At 42.3% G+C, this 21,688-nt stretch overlaps 1 protein-coding gene across 20 annotated transcripts in view; it reads right to left on the bottom strand.

Moving 5' to 3' along the window:
- The window catches only part of LOC136885226 (leukocyte elastase inhibitor), a 263,118-nt gene that overhangs the window by 28,745 nt on the left and 212,685 nt on the right, over positions 1 to 21,688 (bottom strand). For 2 of the 20 annotated variants that reach the window (XM_067157671.2, XM_068230349.1), the window contains exon 8: positions 4,034 to 4,174. The exons of 12 other annotated variants lie outside the window; for them this stretch is intronic. In XM_067157671.2, coding sequence (XP_067013772.2) covers positions 4,035 to 4,174 — 140 coding nt within the window. In that variant the 3' untranslated portion in view covers position 4,034. Of the gene's footprint in view, positions 1 to 4,033; positions 4,175 to 14,303; positions 14,445 to 15,796; positions 15,932 to 18,304; positions 18,434 to 21,688 lie in introns of those variants that run through there. 6 more of the 20 variants (XM_067157684.2, XM_068230351.1, XM_067157680.2 and 3 more) reach the window with 6 other exon arrangements.

Raw genomic sequence — 21,688 nt, 5'->3', positions numbered from 1 at the left:
ATGCGTTTTTACAGCGTGACTTTTATGGAAAGTCAGCTGGACAGTAGAGTTTAAAGAAGTTGAACTGCCGAGCAACAGATTATATTATAACAAATCTTAGTGACATCCATTTTTAAAATATTTAAAATATACTACCATTCTCCAAAATTGCTCTAACGATTTCGATTATTACAAGAAATGTAAGAACCGAGCAATAGATGGCGGTTTTCAAATGTATACAATTAGTAGGAAGTCAATGCTAGATAGCAGCCGGTTTTCTGATAAAAACAAATACAAAGTAATTTATACTATCTGCGCACTTTTTAGTGATAGATTTACACCCTAGTGCTGAAGTGGTCGACTTCGGTTATCTTCGAGATTCGTATTGGCAACCTTTGAAACACAAACTAAGAATCGCTTATCGCTGTGCGACATCTGGCGTACACTTTAAGTACTCATACTGTTGTTGTTTACACAGCAAAGCCAAACTATAGAATTCATGCTAGGAACACGTTTCGCAACGGGAAATGTTATATAGTATTATATATTGTGTGTGTGTGACAGTTGTTTGCTTAAAATAATAAAGGTTTATAAAATTCATATCGATCGATCATATTATCGATTCAATTCAGATTTCATTTCCATTCAGTTGGCAGTATTAACGGAACCCTTCTTACTTCTCCAACGAGTACAAAAATCTATCACTAAAAAGTGCGCAGATAGTATGAATGACTGCATTTTGTTTTCATAGACCTTTTATCGCTGTTCACCAAGTATAAATAAAGTTCACAATGATTCCGAGCGAAGCTCGGTCAACAAGATACTAGCTATATAAACATTAATTATAATTAAGAGAGGATGATTTACCTGGTTGTGATAAGATCGAAATTGAGCATCCTACCACAATCAATGCCCTTGATACGCCACATTCGATTTAAAAGTGCAGTACGGAATTGTGACTGTTTAATTATTTAAACAGTACTTAACAACAGAGTGACTATCACCATAAAGTTTATGCCGTCTTCATTTACCATCGTACCAGAGTTTCATTGCAACTGATCTGAACCAACCTGAACGGTTCTCCTGCCAGACGATTCCATGCAGGATTGGCGACGAATACGAGGAAGTCCCCTAGCAGTATACTGATTTGCATAATAAGTTTTAACTATGGAAGTTGGTAATAAAACTTCAAGGAACAGCTGCCGTAACTTCATGCCACCGTCTTAATAGTACGCTAATACGCAAATTTGCTTGAAAATGGCGTTTCTCTCGTCGGAGCGCTAGTAGCGATGATCTTCCAACAATTCACCGCTCTTTGTTTTGGTGTGGATTGGTAACAGAAGACGAGAAGGAAATTTGATGTAGCATATAACTACACAAAATATAATAACTCACGGACTACGAATTAAAATATGAAGTTCAGTTTTCGACAATTACTGCATGAAACACAAGTTATTTATTTATTTACTTTTTTTTGCTAGCGGCTTTACGTCGCACCGACACAGATAGGTCTTATGGCGACAATGGGATAGGAAAGACCTAGGAGTTGGAAGGAAGCGGCCGTGGCCTTAAGGTACAGCCCCAACATTTGCCTGGTGTGAAAATGGGAAACCACAGAAAACCATCTTCAGGGCTGCCGATAGTGGGATTCGAACCTACTATCTCCCGGATGCAAGCTCACAGCCGCGCGCCTCTACGCGCACGGCCAACTCGCCCGGTAAGTTAATTATTCTCGGAAAATAAGACATCATCATCACTACTACTGATATCCCTATACCAACATAAATAACGACAAGAAGACGGTAGAAGTACACAATATCTTCTAAATAAACCACCTTACAAAATGAAACAACTAAATCCCAGAAATGAAGTGCTGAGATAGACTCACATTAGAATGTCTTCACTCGACCGGCGAACAAGACATGCCTGCCAGTTTCACTAATAAGCAGGAACCCAAATGGATGATCAGCAATGAATCTGAACACCCTCGGAGGGTACTTAATGGGCGCACTTCCGAAGAGCATCAATGTTGCTGGGAAAGAGTAACACACGACATTGAAAATAATAATAATAATAATAATAATAATAATAATAATAATAATTATAATTACTTAGTTGAACACAAGGATCACCACCATCCTTACTCTTAGACAGCTGTATGTGACGCTCAGTCGGATGTACAGGCAAACGAAACGAATGCGCAAGGCGAAAATGGTTATACAACATAGAAGGTGGTGGTGATTATTGTTTTAAGAGGAAATACAACTAGGCAACCATCCTCTATATAACGCTAATCAGAGAGGAAATGGAAGGGGTCAGACACTTCGAAAAATGGAAGACTCCCTAGTCATCGAGTGCTCTACTATAGTGGATGTCGGAAAAGAACCAGGATCAACCAAGGGAGGTCGGACAGGATATACGAAAGTGAGGAGCCAGGCACAAGGGAGTGGAAGCAATGCCAGAACTTAGGCAAGGACCCCGTGGTCGCCAAGCCACGCTCCCAAGTTCAGAGTCCCTGGGGCCTCTTTTAGTCGCCTCTTACGACAGAAAGGGACTATCGTGGTTGTTATTCTACCGCCCCCACCCACAGGGTGTATACAGCATAGAAGACAACGAACATCGTACACACAGAAATACTGTTACAGAATGACTCAACCCCCTAAGCTGCGCTACTGTATGCTAGTGTCTTTACGTCGCACAGACATAGATAGGTTTTATGGCGACGGTGGGATAGGAAAGGCCTAGGAGTTGGAAGGAAGCGGCCGTGGCCTTAAGGTACAGCCCCAGCACTTGCCTCGTGAGAAAATGGGAAACCACGGAAAACCATCTTCAGGGCTGCCGACAGTGTGATTCGAACCCACTATCTCCCGTATGCAAGCTCACAGCCGCACGGCCAACTCGTCCGGTACTGACTTTATTGAAGAAGTCTTTTAAAGTTGATATTTCACGTCACTGGAAAATTTATCCATATTCTCAATAAATTGGGGCTACTGCCCAGGAAAGTCGCAAGCAAATGCAGAGTAAGCAAGAAAAGCCAACACCAGGGCCATGTTTCATAAACCATATTTCACTAATATTATTAGTAAAAACCAATAATATTAACTAATAATATTAGTATTGTGTTTCATAAAATTATTAGTTAATAATATTAGTTATTAGTTTATGAGTCTAAATAATTAGTAGATGTTCCTAATAATATTAGTAAATTGTTTCATAGACAACATAACTAATAAAATTTACTCATATTATTGGGATTATTTCTATTAGTGTATTTTGACTCATATTTCATATTATTAGTGAAACCAAAGTGTGTGGTATATTGATATATTGGCATAAAATTGTGAAGATCAGTGAAATGGTTGACTCTGATTCAAATAGTGATGAGGAAAGAGTTTATATTCGCCGTCCAAGAACTTTTAGGCCAAGAACAGCCTATACGGGTATGGAACAATCGTATGAATACAATGAGAGATTTAGGTTAGATTACAGAACATTTGAATATGTGCTTGATAGGATTGGTAATATCTTAGAATCTCCCACTGCAAGGAATGAAGCCCAATAGCCACAGCAAAATCCCGCAGTTCCATCCACGCTTGCCTTTTCGAGTCCTTTGTCACGGTTAGTGAAAAGGCTCCGAACAACTGCCCCTTCAACTCCAGCACTTTTCTAAGGAAACTTTCTTTCCTGACATTATTGTCGTTTCTTTTACCCATTGTAGCCTATATAAACTGACAAGAATCTGAAATTGCACTGAATAGCCGGTTCCGGTTGTAGTCAAACACAAAAAGCACAGAGTATGAGTGGGTCAAGCGCTAGCCTACTGCAAGGAACGAAAACAAACTACTGTAAGAACATGCAACAAATCGATTCTAACCTCAAACTGTATCAGCCGACTAATGAACTAATATTATTAGTGAAGCCATTTTATTAGTCATGCATACATCTTTATGAAACAGAATTTTGACAACTAATGATTTGTTTTATGAGTTCTAATATTATTAGTTAGTTTTATGAAACAGGCCCCAGGAATGCTGATAATTATGATGAGACTCACTTTACAATGTCTCCACTCGGCCGGCGAACAAGGTCAGGCAGTCTGATTCTTGAACAACCAGGAACACAAATGGATGATCGGCTTTGAACTTGAATTCTCTCCGCGCGTACATAAAGGAAGCACATTTGAATGCAATCATTGCTGAGAAAGAGGAAGAAACATTTTAAATAAAACAAATTAATGACCTGATTTCTCCTTAGGTACTGAAAGATATTTTTATTTTTCTGCTATTCAGTGCCGCACTAATACTGGGATAGGAAAGGGCTAGGACTTGGAAGTCAGTGACTGATTCAATTAACGCACAACTCATTATTTGCCAGGCGTGAAAATGAAAGATTAGGGAAAACCATCCTAAGAGTTGCCTTTTTTTTTTACAAGTTGTAAAAAAAAAAGCGATCGCTTCTTTTTACAAGTTGTGAGCGGAACTAAATTCCGGCACCTCGGCGTCTCCGAAAACCGTAAAGGTAATTAGTGAGGCATAAAAGCCAATAACATGACATTTACAAGTTGTTTTAGGTCGCACCGACACAGATAGGTCTTACGGCGACAATGGGACAGGAAAGGGCCAGGAGTAGGAGGGAAACGTCCGTGGCCTTAATTAACTCCAGCATTTGCCTAGTGTGAAAATCGGAAACTACGGAAAACCACCTTCGCGGCTGCGGTTCGAACCCACTATCTCCCGAATACTGGTCGCACTTACGCGGCTGCAGCTATCGAGCTTGGTAGAGCCACAGTAGAGCCATGGCCACCCCTCCTCTACTCGGATCCTAGGGAGAACACAGTGTAGCATGTGTGTCATCAGCCCCTGGCCAGGAGATGTGGTGGATAAAGGAGATGTGAGGGACCGGTGGTGTACAGTGTTGTCAAAAGTTGAGTCACGCGTGCCTTCACGTTAGAAAACACGACCCCATAAAGCCAGCAATGTAGCCCATCACGTTCGCACAATGTCTGCTAGTGTATCTTTCAGCACCCCATGTGGGTGAGGGCAGTAGAACACCACCCGAGGTATCCAATTTCTGTCGTAAGGGGCGACTAAAAGGCGACCCTGGGTTTCACAATTTGGAAGCGTGGGTTGGCGACCACGGGCCCTTAGCTGAGTCGTGGCATTCCTTTCACTAACTTGTGCCAGGCTCCTCACTTTCATCTATCCCTTCCGACCTCCCTTGGTCAACTCTTGTTCATTTCCGGCGTCGATGCTATTAGAGCATTCCAGGGCTAGGGATCTTTCATTTCCAAGCCCTTCGTGGCCTTTGTCTTTCTTTGTCCGATATCTTCATTTTTCGAAGTATCGAAACTCTTCTCAGTCTGATTAGTGTTATACCGAGGATGGTTGCCTAGTTGTACTTCCTCTTAAAACAATAATCACCAGCACCTTAATCTTTCAGGAGGAGTGATATATATACAAGATGTTACAGCTACAACAGTACAGGTGTATAAGGCTAAATATACTTCTAGAACTTAAAATGTAATATCACAAATGAAAAAAAGTTATTAAATTCCCTTTTGGAAAAATTAAATGATCGTTAATATATCTTAATAATACGTGTGACGCCGTGCTGCCTAGCAACTGTGTAGGATTGTGGATTTGCTCATTCGGGGCAGATATTTCGGATTCCCTGTGGGAGTCAACAACTATATCATCTAATGGCCAAGCTGGCATCAATTTCTGATAATGAGACAAAGTGTCTCATAGTGCATTGGCACTGCCAGTGGCTACAATTAGCCTACGCATTGGCCTCCCCGGTGTGCACTAGCCAGCGTCTTGGTAGGTGTGCTAGGTACCAACTGATGAGCCCAGCCTAGCACACGAGGGCAAGACGCTGGAACCGGGAATGAGTTGGGTGGAAAATTTATAATGTCCAATAATGGACCATTTATATTGGTATTGTAAGTGGTATGTTCCAAGCTGTCAGCGGAGAGATGGCGTTGAATGACATTAATAGACGAATAAGTTTGAGTGGCGTTTATAAAAGTAGGAATGATCATAATATGAAGATAAAGTTGGAATTCAAGAGGACAAACTGGGGAAAATATTCATTTATAGGAAGGGGAGTTAGGGATTGGAATAACTTACCAAGGGAGACGTTCAATAAATTTCCAATTTCTTTGAAATCATTTAGGAAAAGGCTAGGAGAACAACAGATAGGGAATCTGCCACCTGGGCGACTGCCCTAAATGCAGATTGGTATTGAATGAAATTTTGATTTTTATACTGATTGGATGTGATGTGAAATACTGGTGGATGGCCATGACAAATATATCCATGGTCTGAGCAGCTATCAAGGTACTGTTGCTAGGTAACATCGGATCACACATTTTGTTACATTACACTATTATGTTAGACAAATTTTCGGAAGAGCTCTTAAAACATTCTTAAATCAAAAGTAATACACAGTAATGAATTGTAAAGTATGTGGCATTCTGCTGTTCCGTCACTATCACTGACGCTAGAAATGGGCGAAGTTGTTCTCTCTGTGCTGTTCAGATACTCTTTGTCCTTGGGCAACCTGCGACTATTGCGGGAATATTTATGAGATTATATAATAATAATAATAATAATAATAATAATAATAATAATAATAATAATTGTTCCTGATTTCCGGAAAACTACTATGTTCCACATAACAGTTTCAAAGTAAGAGTCCCGGGTTTTGGTGGGGGAATTAGAAAATATCCACAAACCTGGTGTTCGTGTATGCTAATTCCAAAATGATTTCCTCACTTCGTATTTCATGCTTTGTTTTAACTGGATGCGCTTTAGTCCAGTTGAGCCTAAACGAGGTAAAATGGTAGACATGATATAGGCTTTTGGGCTTATGCCGTGTCAAGAAAATAAGGTGAAAAATCTATAAGTACGGGCCGTGAAAACATCAATGGCAACAAGGTAAACTGGTACTTATCCTTAACCCGAGGGTAGAGGGAGCAGTACGAGTAGGATCGCAGGAATTCAGAGCGTTTACCCAAAGAGACTTGCTAGGCGAAGCTGAATCTGTGGACCAAGAAATCTGTACTGAGTGACATACGCCTCTCTCATTATTATCTTTACTCATCTGACGGAATCTATATTTGTTAGGATATACTTAAATACTTCTAATTTGCAAATTGGTGTAGATAGCACAACACAGACAGACGTGAACCGCGGTAAAAGATATTGGCTGTTGACGATGCACGCGGTTAAACGCAGTGAGAATTAAAAGGAATGTAGATGAACAAATCAGTGTCATATCATGGATACTTACAACAAAATCGCTATCCGTTGAATTGCTAAGACATGCTCTTCTCACATATTCATATTTCTCGGGGTTCCCTTCTCTTGCCCCCCTGTGGGTGGGGGCGGTAGAATAACACCCATGGTATCCCCTGCCTGTCGTAAGAGGCGACTAAAAGGGACCCCAGGGGCTCTGAACTTTGGAGCGTGGGTTGGCGAGAACGGGGCTCTTAGCTGAGTCCTGGCATTGCTTCCACTTGTGCCAGGCTCCTCACTTTCATCTATCCTACCAGACCTGCCTTGGTCAACTCTTGTTCTTTCCCGACCCCGACGCTATTAGGTTTGCGAGGGCTAGGGAGTCTTTCATTTTCATGCCCTTCGTGGCCCTTCTCTTTCTTTGGCCGATACCTTCATTTTTCGAAGTGTCGGATCCCTTCTCTTTTTTCTCTCTGATTAGTGTTATATAGAGGATGGTTGCCTAGTTGTACTTCCTCTTAAAACAGTAATCATCACCACCACCACCACCACTTCTCTTGTCCCTTAGTGTTCACTGATCGCCCTGTGGGTGGGGACGGTAGAATAACACCCACGGTATCCCCTGCCTGTCGTAAGAGGCAACTAAAAGGGGTCCCAGGGGCTCTGAACTGTGGAGCGTGGGTTGGCGACCACGGGGCCCTTAGCCGAGTCCTGGCATTGCTTCCACTTGTGCCAGGCTCCTCACTTTCATCTATCCTACCAGACCTTCCTTGGTCAACTCTTGTTCGTTTCCGACTCCGACGCTATTAGATTTGCGAGGGCTAGGGAGTCTTTCATTTTCATGCCCTTCGTGGCCCTTTTCTTTCTTTGGCCAATACCTTCATTTTTCGAAGTGTCGAACCCCTTCCATTTTTTCTCTCTGATTAGTGTTATATAGAGGATGGTTGCCTAGTTGTACTTCCTCTTAAAAGAATAATCACCACCACCACTTAGTGTTCATTGAACCTAATGACTACTGTAGACATAGAAACCCGTGCAGAGAATTAGCACCCACGTTCTCCCGGTTTCAGAACAATCAGCCAACCAGCGGTGCTTGCGAGGTTCTCGAACCATTTAAACCACTGCGTTGGTAAACCAAACCCGCTGGAGTGCAGGCGACATGGAACACTTATTTTGGAACAGGATGTTGAGGCGTACTGTTCATTTTAATAATAATTTTATAGGCTTCCCATCCCAATAACTACTTTTACAGTTTTCGGAGACGCCGAGGTGCTGGAATTTAGTTCCGTAGGTGATCTTTTACGTGCCAGTAAATCTACTGTCAGAAGGCTGACTTTTTGTTTTTTTTTTGTTTTACGTCGCGCTGACACAGATAGGTCTTATGGCGACGATGGGACAGGATAGAGCTAGGAGTGGGAAGGAATCGGGCGTGGCCTTAATTAAGGTACAGCCCCAGCATTTGCCTGGTGTGAAAATGGGAAACCACGGAAAACCATTTTCAGAGCTGCCGATAGTGGGGTTCGAACCCACTATCTCCCGAATACTGGATACTGGCTGCAATTAAGCGACTGCAGCTATCGAGCTCTGTAAAAGAGCTGCCTATGGTTAGGTTTCAACAAACCACCTCGGTAGGCGGATACCGAGTAGGGTGCACTCCTACCGACCAACCGAGCAGAGAAGGAGTGTCCACGGCTCTCCCGTGGCTGTACGCCTCTATTCTCGAGACGGGGAGCGGCTGTCCTGAGCACCTCCAAATACCACCGGACTGAGCCAGGATCGAACCTGCCACTGTCTCAACCGTCTGAGCCACTCAGTCCGGCGTTTTATTTTGTAATTCGTTTCCAAACTACTTCGTTGAATAAATGTGTTTTATTTCAATCCCCCCCCCCCCACTTAATTTGTTCACCGTATTTACTCATAATTACGGCCCGGATGTTTATGGCACGTCATATCTTTTTCCTTTATATTTATTTCCATGGGAAAATACAACTTAGGGATGATTTTATCTACAGTGACTAAACTTATGCAATTTTCACGTGTCATACAAAGTCATATTCCGGCTTTTTAGCGTTTTTCGTCATTTTACGGTAACTGTTCATATTATGGTCATATTTCCTCGTGAATTTTCGTATTTTTATCATATGTTTTATCTTTTTTATTCCATTTTGCATGCCTGCTTGCAGTCGTCTCAAAGAGGGATCTTTCACATCTCCTAACTGTTGTCTAATTTCTTACAATTATCTTTCTTGTCATGTAAGGCGAATGGAGGAGGATAGGTTACCTAGGAGAATAATGGACTCTGCTATGGAGGGTAAGAGAAGTAGAGGGAGACCAACACCAAGACGACGATGGTTAGACTCAGTTTCTAATGATTTAAAGATAATGACGAGGTAGGCCATAGAAATAAATGAGGCCACAACACTAGTTGCAAATCCAGGATTGTGGCGACTTGTAGTAAATTCACAGAGGCTTGCAGACTGAACGCTGAAAGGCATAACGGTCTATAATGATTATGTATGTATGTATGTATGTATGTATGTAGAAATATATATTTGTGTGTATTAGGAGGGTAAGCTGTACAGAAAGACAGTTGCGTAGAAAGTCACAGAAAGGTGAGCCTCAATTGAACTCTAATGAATTGACGTACTGTATTTCAAATGTGCTCCAATAACATCCTGTGATGTTGAGCAGTCTCTTTCCCCTTACAAGTCAATGTTGCGTGAAAACAGAAGATCATTCTTATTTGAAAACTTTAGAATATATGTAATTTGCTATTGAAATTGTCACAATTATTTCATTCTGTAACAGTCGAGAGTTACCTCTGGATTGAGCAATTATATAAATTCCAAATATAATAATAAAATTAAAATGTTTACTTATTTATGATTATTGAATTTCCTAGAGTCCACCTCTGTGATGTAGTGGTTAGCGTGATTAGCTGCCACACCCGGAGGTCCGGGTTCGTTTCCCGGCTCTGCCACGAAATTTGAGAAATGGTACGACGGCTGGAGTGGGGTCCACTCAGCCTCGGGAGGTCAACTGAGTAGAGGTGGGTTCGATTCCCATCTCAGCCGTGGTTTACCACTTCTCCTCCAGGCAAATGCCGGGATGGTACCTAACTTAAGGCCACGGCCGCTTCCATCCCTCCCATCCCCCACCAAGGCCTCTGTTCAGCATGGCAAGTGAGGCCGCCTGGGCGACGTACTGGTCATCCTCCCCAGTTGTATCCCCGGCCCAATGTCTCGCGTTCCAGGACACAGCCCTTCAGGCAGTAGAGGTGGGATCCTTTGTTAAGTCCGAAGGAGAAACCAACCCTGGAGGCTAAACAGATTAAGAAAGAAAGAAAGAAAGAAAGAAAGAAAGAAAGAAAGAAAGAAAGAATGTTCTAGAATTTAAAAATATATTTTCAATATAATGTTAATTTAAAGATTTTGAAGATTTCAAAAATGTGACCAAAAAACTTTTATGCCATATTTATCGCCATATTTTAATACATTTTTTTTGGTCATAAATGCTTGCACATATCTTAACATTTTTAGGTCATAAACATCCGGACCCTACTCATGAGACAGCCGTATGTGGCTCAGTCGGATGCACAGGTTAACGAAAGGAATACGCAAGGCCTGTTAACGTCTAGAACAAAATGAATAAAAATTTAAAGAAAAACTACAGTTTAGAAATTAGGTTGAAATAGTTAACAAGTTTAAATGTAAATGTTTAATGTTGTAATATGCATGTATCAAAACACATTTTGGATTACAATAAATTATTACTGCCTCCCCTGTTTCGAACTGGGGGACGTGAGCATTCTATTCGAATACGCAACTCAAAATGGTTATACAGCATAGAAGACAATGAACATACAGAAATACTGTTACAAAACGACATAACTACCTATAAGTACCGTTTCTATGAGTTTCGACTTGACAGTTAACCGGAAGTCAGACATTGGTGCCAAATTATTATAGTACAAACAGCTGATACACGATCCACAACACGAACGGAAATGTATCTATTCGAATATAAATCCAGAATCAATTATTCTTTGTAGCAACATGCATAAGTCACACAAGATCAACAAAAACACAAACATATTATAATTTATTTAACGCGCACAATGTGCAAAGAATTAATATACAAAACATTAATATTCGTTACAAAATTTCACCAGTGATTCTGATCGCTGTTTACAATTTAAAACATGGTACAGTGTGCACCACATCTTAAACACACACAGTTCAAACCTGGTTCATGATAACGCTTTATATTACATAGTTTATAATGGAACCCATGAACGGAGAACCTTGTCAGCAGGTGTCGCAGTTCACATCCACCTTGAACCCACTCGCGATTTAGCATGGCATCGGTAGAGTAGAAATCTTCCCAGATGTCAGCCTTCTTCGATCGTAGGTCTCGAAGGAGATGTATATAGGGTATTGTTGCTGGAACTGTAACCTTAGCTCTTCCACATAAAATCCCTCTTTGGATAGCTCATACACGAGCCGGGAAGGAGAATATTTTATCTAACTGTCTCATACTCAAATGTTCCCAAATGTTTTCCAAGCCACATATTGCTAAAGGGCTGATTTTTAGATGAAAGATTTTTATGGCCGTTTCTAAAGACAAGTCTCTCAGATGCTTAATGTCAGATATTGCTTTCATAGATGCATTTAGACGGTCCATGAGATCGAAGGTGAAAACATTACCTTGGGTTTGAAAAATTACATCGAAGTATTTAAAAAAAAAACACAAACATATTTAGGATAAGGCTATAAGGTAAAAATAGAGTAAGGTCGAACAGATAAAACGCGAGAAAATGAAATGAAATTTCAACTCCCCATCTAGAAGAGCTCGATTACATTTCTCCTAAGGAAGGAAAAACCCTACAAAGAGAATACAGCACTATCATCGCTTGACCGTAACCAGATAACGTCTTCAACATAATCGTCTGTGACACATTACTTCTCTCAAGCTTCACTTATCTCACAAACTTGCTCCATTCTTTCGCACTTACACGGTCTACGGATTCCAACTTCCGAATCTGAAGAGTCGCAAATCAGTTCTATGGCGTTAAAATGGCAATGGTACGGTGGAAGGCGAACAAATTCATGCCCATGCCTCCTCGTTATTTCATCCACCATGTAAACTGGGTACTAGCTTGTTTATCGCGAACCAAAATATTGTACTTTTTCGAGCACTCAACTCATTATGTCTAGCCATCATTGTTGGCGTTTTGTCAAGAATGACCAAGTGAACTGACAAAGACCGCGAACAGAATTGAGCACAATACAACACACAGCTGATAGCACGAGGTTATAGTAAACAACAGATCGACAACACTGGTAACCGGAATTAGAGTCTAACGCGCTCTATTGGAGCGATCGGCTGCCTACGACTAGCTGTTCATTAATTCGCGTAGCCTCCGCTAAAAGGCAGCGCTCAAATGTCAAATCGAAACTCATAAGAAATTAACTATAGTCTGCGCTACTTACTTCAATGAGGAACAAGATGTTAAAGAAACGGATATCTCACTTCACTGAAAACTATATACACTGACTGACAGAGCAAATGCAACACCAAGAAGGAGTGGTTCGAAAGGGATGAAAGTTGGGGAAAAAACAGAAACGGCACGGACGAATAATTGATGTTTATTTCAAACCGATATGCAGGTTACACAATGCGCACGGCATCGACTCAGTAGGATGTAGGACCACCGCGAGCGGCGATGCACGCAGAAACACGTCGAGGTACAGAGTCAATAAGAGTGCGGATGGTGTCCTGAGGGATGGTTCTCCATTCTCTGTCAACCATTTGCCACAGTTGGTCGTCCGTACGAGGCTGGGGCAGAGTTTGCAAACGGCGTCCAATGAGATCCCACACGTGTTCGATTGGTGAGAGATCCGGAGAGTACGCTGGCCACGGAAGCATCTGTACACCTCGTAGAGCCTGTTGGGAGATGCGAGCAGTGTGTGGGCGGGCATTATCCTGCTGAAACAGAGCATTGGGCAGCCCCTGAAGGTACGGGAGTGCCACCGGCCGCAGCACATGCTGCACGTAGCGGTGGGCATTTAACGTGCCTTGAATACGCACTATAGGTGACGTGGAATCATACGCAATAGCGCCCCAAACCATGATGCCGCGTTGTCTAGCAAGTAGGGCGCTCCACAGTTACTGCCGGATTTGACCTTTCTCCACGCCGACGCCACACTCGTCTGCGGTGACTATCACTGACAGAACAGAAGCGTGACTCATCAGAGAACACGACGTTCCGCCATTCCCTCATCCAAGTCGCTCTAGCCCGGCACCATGCCAGGCGTGCACGTCTATGCTGTGGAGTCAATGGTAGTCTTCTGAGCGGACGCCGGGAGTGCAGGCCTCCTTCAACCAATCGACGGGAAATTGTTCTGGTCGATATTGGAACAGCCAGGGTGTCTTGCACATGCTGAAGAATGGCGGTTGACGTGGCGTGCGGGGCTGCCACCGCTTGGCGGCGGATGCGCCGATCCTCGCGTGCTGACGTCACTCGGGCTGCGCCTGGACCCCTCGCACGTGCCACATGTCCCTGCGCCAACCATCTTCGCCACAGGCGCTGCACCGTGGACACATCCTTATGGGTATCGGCTGCGATTTGACGAAGCGACCAACCTGCCCTTCTCAGCCCGATCACCATACCCCTCGTAAAGTCGTCTGTCTGCTGGAAATGCCTCCGTTGACGGCGGCCTGGCATTCTTAGCAATACACGTGTCCTGTGGCACACGACAACACGTTCTACAATGACTGTCGGCTGAGAAATCACGGTACGAAGTGGGCCATTCGCCAACGCCGTGTCCCATTTATCGTTCGCTACGTGCGCAGCACAGCGGCGCATTTCACATCATGAGCATACCTCAGTGACGTCAGTCTACCCTGCAATTGGCATAAAGTTCTGACCACTCCTTCTTGGTGTTGCATTTGCTCTGTCAGTCAGTGTACATATTCTAAACAAATTGGGGCAAATGCCCAGATAAGTCACCCGCAAAATATCTAAATGGAGAATAAGTAAGGGAAGCCAACACCAGGAATGCTGATAATTATGACGAGACTCACTTTACACTGTTTCCACTCGGCCGGCGAACAAGATCAGGCAGTCTGATTCATGAACAACCAGGAACACAAATGGATGATCGGCTTTGAACTTGAATTCTTTCCGTACGTACACAAACAAAGCACATTTGTTTGCATACATTGCTGAGAAAGAGGAAGAAACATTTTAAACAAAACTTATATTATTAACCCGATTCCTCAATAGGTACTGAAACATTTTTTTTTATTTGCCTACTACTTAATGCCACATTATTACTGGGATAGGAAAGGACTAGGACTTGGAAGTTAGTGGCTGACACAGCTCATTATTTGCCAGGTGTGAAAATGAAAGATTACGGAAAACCATCCTAAGAAATGCCTTCTCTTTTTACAAGCTGCTATATACGTCGCACCGACACAGGTAGGTCTTACGACGACGATGGGATAGGAAAGAGCCAGGAGTGGGAAGGAAGCGTCCGTGGCCTTGAAGTCCAGCCCCAGCATTTTGCCTAGTGTGAAAATGGGAAAGCACGGAAAATTATCTTCAGGGCTGCCGACAGTAGGGTTCGAACCCACTATCTCCCGAATTCTGGATACTGACCGCACTTAAGCGACTGCAGCTATCGAGCTCGGTACTAGTAAATCTACCGACAAGAGGCTGACGTATTTGCTAGTTGCTTTACGTCGCACCGACACAGGTAGGTCTTATGGCGACGATGGGACAGGAAAGGGCTAGGAGTGGGAAGGAAGCGGCCGTGGCCTTAATTAAGGTACAACCCCAGCATTTGCCTGGTGTGAAAAAGGGAAACCACTGACGTATTTGAGCCCCTTCAGATACTTCCAGACTCTGCCAGGATCAAACCTGCCAAGTTGAGGTCAGAAGGCCAGCGCCTCAATCGTTTGAACCATTTAGCCCGGCACTGTTCATTTTTAAGAACAGTTCCGAGTTCGGAAAAGTTCGAAAGTAACAGTTTTTTCCATCTCTAATTGGAGCACACGATACTAGGTTCTCGGTTAAAGGCAAGGGTACATATTCTTTTTCTATGTTAAAACTAACGCTAATGAAATGCAAGCTAACAGCTGCGCGCTCCTCACCGCACGGCCAACTCGCCCGGTATGTATATTTCTGAGCCGACATACCTATAGTTGAACCAACACAGATGTAATAAACTGATAATGCACATAGCTCCTACTCTTAAATGAACAGCAAGATATTCTTTAAAAAAAGTAATAGTGAATCCAAGTAGACCTGACGATGGAGCAAAGTCTCAAACGCGCAGTAGAATAAATCAATTAAAAAACCTTATGGCAGCTAATGGTTCGTATTATTTTGTAAATAATAACGTAATGTGCTCAAAATTCCTTAAAATATCAAATTTATTTCTTATGGGATACCTCTCATGCACACAGCTGAAAACCTTGTAAAAGCAAGCCTTACGTACTGAACATGAGCACACAACATAATCTAAGGAACCTAACGAACCAGCTAACTGTAGAGCAAACAGATGAAGGAAACTCACATTACAAGGAGCAGAGACGACCCATGAACAGGATTTGTTCAGCTGGTTGGTTTAGAAGCAGGAAGAGGAAGGGATGGTCACCTCTGAACTCCAGCACGTTCCAAACGGCGCACATGAGTTGAATCTGCAACGCTGAGGGGACAGAAAGGAAATATTTGCAGTCATTACATTGCTGGATTGGATATTTTTCTGTGTACTGATTATGTGATAGCGCTTATGTGCAACAGAACTGATAGGGAGAAAAAAGTCACCACTCATACGTAACGGCAAAGAGTTAGTACTGGTGATGATTACTGTTTTTAACAGGGAGCAAACGCGAGCAACCATCCTATCTTAACCATTATCAAGTCGCGCGGAGTGTCCTCAGTAATCGCTGTTAGGTAGTCTGCTGTAACTTTCAGAACCTTTCAGAGAGAACGTTGATCATTTTTTTAAATTGCTAGTTGCTTTACGTCGCACCGACACACATAGGTCTTATGGCGACGATGGGACAGGGAAGGGCTGGGCCTTAAGGTACAACCCCAGCATTTGCCTGGTGTGAAAATGGGAACCATGGAAAACCATCTTCAGGGCTGCCGACAGTGGGGTTCGAATCTACTATCTCCCGAATACTGGATACTGGCCGCATTTAAGCGACTGCAGCTATTGAGCTCGGTGAACGTTGATCTAGCAATGGTAGTGGTGGTGGTGATCATTTTATTATTACAATCTGTTTTACATCGCACTGACACAGATAGGTTTTATGGCGACGACGGGACAGGAATGGCAAACGACGGAAAACCATCTTTAGGGCTGCCGATAGCGGGGTAGGGGGGTGGTCGAACCCACTACCTCCCGAATGCAAGATCAGAGCTACACGCCCCTAACCGCAAGGCCAACTCACTCGGTAATATGTCTCTCAGTCATGAACATCTTCAAATCACAGCCTGCACGGTTGCTAGGTAACCTCACGTCACGCATTCGTGACGCAAATTAACACACTCTCCCCAGCCATAAAAGAAATTCATGTCAAAATCTACAGTGCACTAAAATACGATGTTCAACACAATTCGGTGGTCATAGAGCGCAGTAAAAGGATCAATTACCGGTGCATAAGGAGCTGCAGCTGTACGGAAAGCTTATCGCAGACTAGCCGAGGCCATGCCATCACTGAACGACCTATATGGGTCAGGCGGCTAATGCATCATCCACTCGTCCAGACACGACACAGTGAATAACCGGCAACTCGAGTAACGCTCGCACTGTACATAGACGACTCATGTTTTCATACTAAATAATGTTTTAGCTTTCATTACAAACGATACGGAAGTACTGAAACCCTTAATATTTGTCATTTTCATACACTGTGCTTGTTAGTCCAATAGGTTAAGAGTGAGAAACTCTGCTCGTGTTGTCAAAATCTCATTTTTAGTATAAAGTGTTTTATATGACTAAAACAGAAACATCGGTATATTTCTCAGCTGACGGCTCAAAGCTTCCGGGAACTTCACCTAGAGCTCAAGTTGAAATTTTAAAGGAAATTGCCGAACAAACTGGTTTGCAGATATCGTTTGAGAAAACAGAAGTAATGACTAACATCAAAGAGGCTCCACCAAAACTCCATACAAAATATGGGAACATCACCCGAGTAGACAAATTCAAATACCTGGGTGAGATCATCATGAAAAATGGACTGGACAAAGAAGCACTTCAGGAGCGAGTACGCAAACTGGAAATAGTCTACCAAACCGCACAATCTACAACAAAAAATGCCTTTCCCAAAACACCAAGATACGTCACTATGAAACAGTTCTGAAGCCAGTAGTTCTATATGCAGCCGAAACCCTGTCTCTAAATGCCAACAAAGGACTCCTTGAAGAACTGGAGAAAAGAACGCAAAATTGTGAGAGGAATCTTGGGATCAAAATACAGAAATGGAGTCCATTAAAAGAGATCCAACAAGGAAGTCTACAGCAAAATAGAGAAAATTACCGATACAATCAGAAAAAGACGGGCTCGATTTTACGGTCATCTGAAAAGAATGGACGGAAGAAAGTTAACTAAAGAAATATTTCACTTTTTTGATTCAAACCCCAAAACCACAATTCCCTGGTTTAGAAATACCAAAGAAGACCTTCAAATTCTACATATCTCAGCTGAAGACGCCCTTAACAGAGATCTCTTCCGCAATAAAATATTGACGAACGGGCTAAACCGAGACGAGCAACCCAAGAGAAGACACGGAACCCCTTGGACAGAGGAGCGTAAGCAGGCCCACTCACAAAGAATGAGGGAAATTTGGGCTCTAAAGAAGGCCAAGTTCAGTGTCAAATGCAACAAGACTTAACGTGGTCCTTGATAGCCCCAGCGAATTATATATAAATAATAATACCGTTAACTTTTATTGTAAAATAATTATTGCCATTAAATCTAGGGCATGCTAATTGATCATTCGCCCAAAATTCCATTCTTATCTGTCCGGGTGGACGTAAACAGTTCACAGAAAGAAAAAAAAAAGGCACTCACTCTAAACAGACAGCATCCTCCCCACGAATATCACTTCGTCTCCGGACTTGTTCAGCAGGAGGAAAATGAATGGGTGGTCAGCTTTGAACTCCAAAGGAGAATCGAGACAATCCATAGTGATCAACAGAGCTGGAGAGTGGAAACAAAAGTCGAAATAAGATTAGAGAAATATCAAAGAATTAAAAAAACGCCAATTTTGTTAATGTTTGATCACCATGGTATTCACGGTAAAAGATATGATTCTTAGCTCTCATATGCTATACAAAGGATCTAATAAAACTTTAAAGCTCGTAATGATAATAATAATAATAGTATCGGGCGGTACACCTCTACGCCGCACATTCGAATTTTCCGCCTTAAAGTACTCCTCTACTGGAGAAACTCTGAACTTAAAAAAAACTGGATCAACTCATAAGTTTTCTCAGAAGATGTCACTGTGTGAATTTCGACGTGTTTTTGTTTACTATTTATCAAGAAGTTTGGCCATTCTCTCATAGATGTCACGACCTAAAAACTATGATCATGCACCCTGGTGCGAAGTGAAGGAACCTTCTTGAAGAAATTCTGTACTCATAAGTTTTTCTTTACTAAATTTCGTTCTTTCATTTGTGGGTTGGCAATATTAATCTTTCTTTCCGCCAGTTTTGAACTTAGCCAATCCAGAATTTCTGTAATTAATTTTTGACCAATCGTGTCTTTCTTCTTCGATTTTGATGTGTAACTTTAAGCTACCCAATAAAGGCCTGTGGGTGTCTGAATTATTCATGAAAGGTCTCGAATCTTCCCCGAGGGTATAAAAACTGCTGATTTTCTTGTCTCTCGGCCTCTTCATCAACATCTAACCTAGTGTATGGACGTGTAGCAGGAGGCGGGAAGCGCCTCTTTCATCAGGCAGCAGCTCTTCAGTAAGGTAATGGCCGTTTAACATCATCATTTCTTGCTAGCCCAGTAGTTTAACCCTCGGGAAAGGTCCGAAACTTTTACAATGTAACCTACCTTCTTAAAAATGTAAATTTGTGCCGGCTTATGTAAAGACTTCATATATCTTTAACTGTAAATCGGGGATAGAGAGTGCTTTACCCTCTCGAGCTCCCCTTAATTTTGATTTGAGGTGACTACGTTTTGGTAACTGATTTTCTTCTCTTCCCTAACGTTTAGATCTCCTTATACGGGTCACCTCCATAGCTTGGGAATAGCCCCTGTTTCATCGGCCTAGTGCCTCTGAGGTTTTAAGAAGTTTCATTTAGGAGTGCAAGGCCCAGTAGGTTGGGTACGAGATACCCCCGTTTCATTTTGTGTAAGTTGTGCCTTGATGGCAATTAAGTGTAAAGTCTGGCATTGCATTTAATAGGCTTGAAAAACTGAGAGCGGGTCAGCTCTTTCAAGTGTTTGAAATCTGCCTCTGGGAGGCTTAAGGTTAAAAGTTGGGAGCAAGTGCTCCATGTATTAGGGGTTTTCTACCCCTGGAACAATTGTGCTTTTGTAAAACTAGGGTCTTGTAGCCCAAGGGTGTTAAAATTCTGGTATCTTGGATCTTTCTTGTCTTGCTTCCAAATTGTTATTTTCCCAAATTAAAAGCTGTTAAAGTTTTGTTGTTGATGATTGTTAAAGTTCACAAATATAACCTTGTTACAGTTCTAAATTAACTTTAATTCTGTAGTTAGACCCATTCACCCCGGCACCTTCTTTCACCTCTGCTAATCCACCAAACCACGGTAATAATAATAATAATAATAATAATAATAATAATAATAATAATAATAATAATAATAATAATAATAATAATAGACTGGAGATAGTTCAGTTCGCTTCCAAAGATAACAAGACTTAACGTGGCCCTGATGGCCCCACCGAAACACTTCCTATACGGGACAAGAACCGTAACCATCAAAGGAGTAACACTGTTCCAGAAACTACACGTCAAGGAAAAAAACACCCCGAGAGAGAAATGAGGCCCACAGATTATAAACAGAAAGATTTAACCACGCAAATTTTGAACAGTAAAAAATAGACGTTGCGCCTGCGAAAACGGCTATGTGGTAATAAGATATACTGACCCGCAGTACATATACCATAACGAGCGAAAACTCGCTGAGGTTACTCGCAGTTTTGAACCTGAAGGGCCGATCCCAATGCACACAAAAGTGGCAACAAGCCGAGGCGGGGCGTAGTAAGTATACAGTAAGCTGCACAGAAAGGGCAGGAATGGTGGAGAAAATTACGATTTTCACGTGACATTGTGGTGGTGGTGGTGATTGTTGTTTTAACCCGAGAATGGTGGCGCTCGGTCACCATGACCCAACACCACACATTTCTGCTTTTAATTCCTCAACCGGTCAGTAACTGCCTTCCCCCTCCTAGTACCTTCCTGGCGTCGCTCTCTCCATATCTCAGTTCGTGCCCATTCCTTGTGCATTGTTGACATGTCCGGGTCACAGTGACCCATTGCCACTAGTTTCGTGTGCAGTTTGTATCCGTTGTCATACTTTTAATTTGTTCGTACATTTGTATTCTATCAACATTTTATCCTTAATTTAGCTGCAATCAATGCTCATATAGTGTTTTCTTGCAATGACAAACGTGGGAACAGGCGTATGGTTAGCAGGAAGTTCCTGAAGTTATAAGAACAGGAAATGTTTGTGGATTTTATGAGATCGAGACTGCAGCAAATGAGTCTGCCAAAGAGACTGAGGTCTAAAATATTTATACTCAGAAGATGAGGAAACTCATACAAAGGCAATGAACCATCAGTAAAGCCCTCGAAAAATGAAGAGATGCGAGTTTTGTCCCAGCAACAAGGACACAAAGACATCATTCCTGTCCAGTTTGTTACAAGTTTGTTTGCGGAAATCACGGCAGGCTGGTATGTTTAACGAGTCCGTGTAATGCACACAAATTGACGCTCTATTGTCTAAATAAGACAGCTTCAAGGGACATGTTCATAACACCAACCATTTTTGTATTTTTATGAGCTAATTCTTATAGGTGTAACTTTGCAATCCATTTCATTCTGATTGTTGTTGTAGGTTGGTTAATGAACACATTTTATTTTGATTTTAATCTGAGAACGTTTGTAGATGTATGAATTTATATAAACATCATGCGTTTTTAAAAACATCCACAATCAGAATGCTGGGTCATGGTGACCCGGTGTCATTGTTTCTGTATGCAGTAAGAGCGCCACTAGTGCCGGGTTGAAAGGAAACAACTGGGCAATCAACCTCTAATCAGAGAGAGAAAATGGAAGACCCCGACACTTCCAAAGATGAAGGTAGCAACCAAAGAAAGACAAGGGTCACGAAGGGCGTGAAAATGGAAGACTCCCTAGGCCTCGAATGTTCTAATTCCGTAGGGGTCGGAAAAGAACAAGAGTTAACCAAGGGA

The sequence above is a fragment of the Anabrus simplex genome, chromosome 14 (assembly GCF_040414725.1).
Source record: "Anabrus simplex isolate iqAnaSimp1 chromosome 14, ASM4041472v1, whole genome shotgun sequence".
In the NCBI taxonomy this organism is placed as follows: Eukaryota; Metazoa; Arthropoda; class Insecta; order Orthoptera; family Tettigoniidae; genus Anabrus; species Anabrus simplex.
Note: the sequence above shows the minus strand (reverse complement) of the source record. Positions and strands in the feature narration are given on the sequence as shown.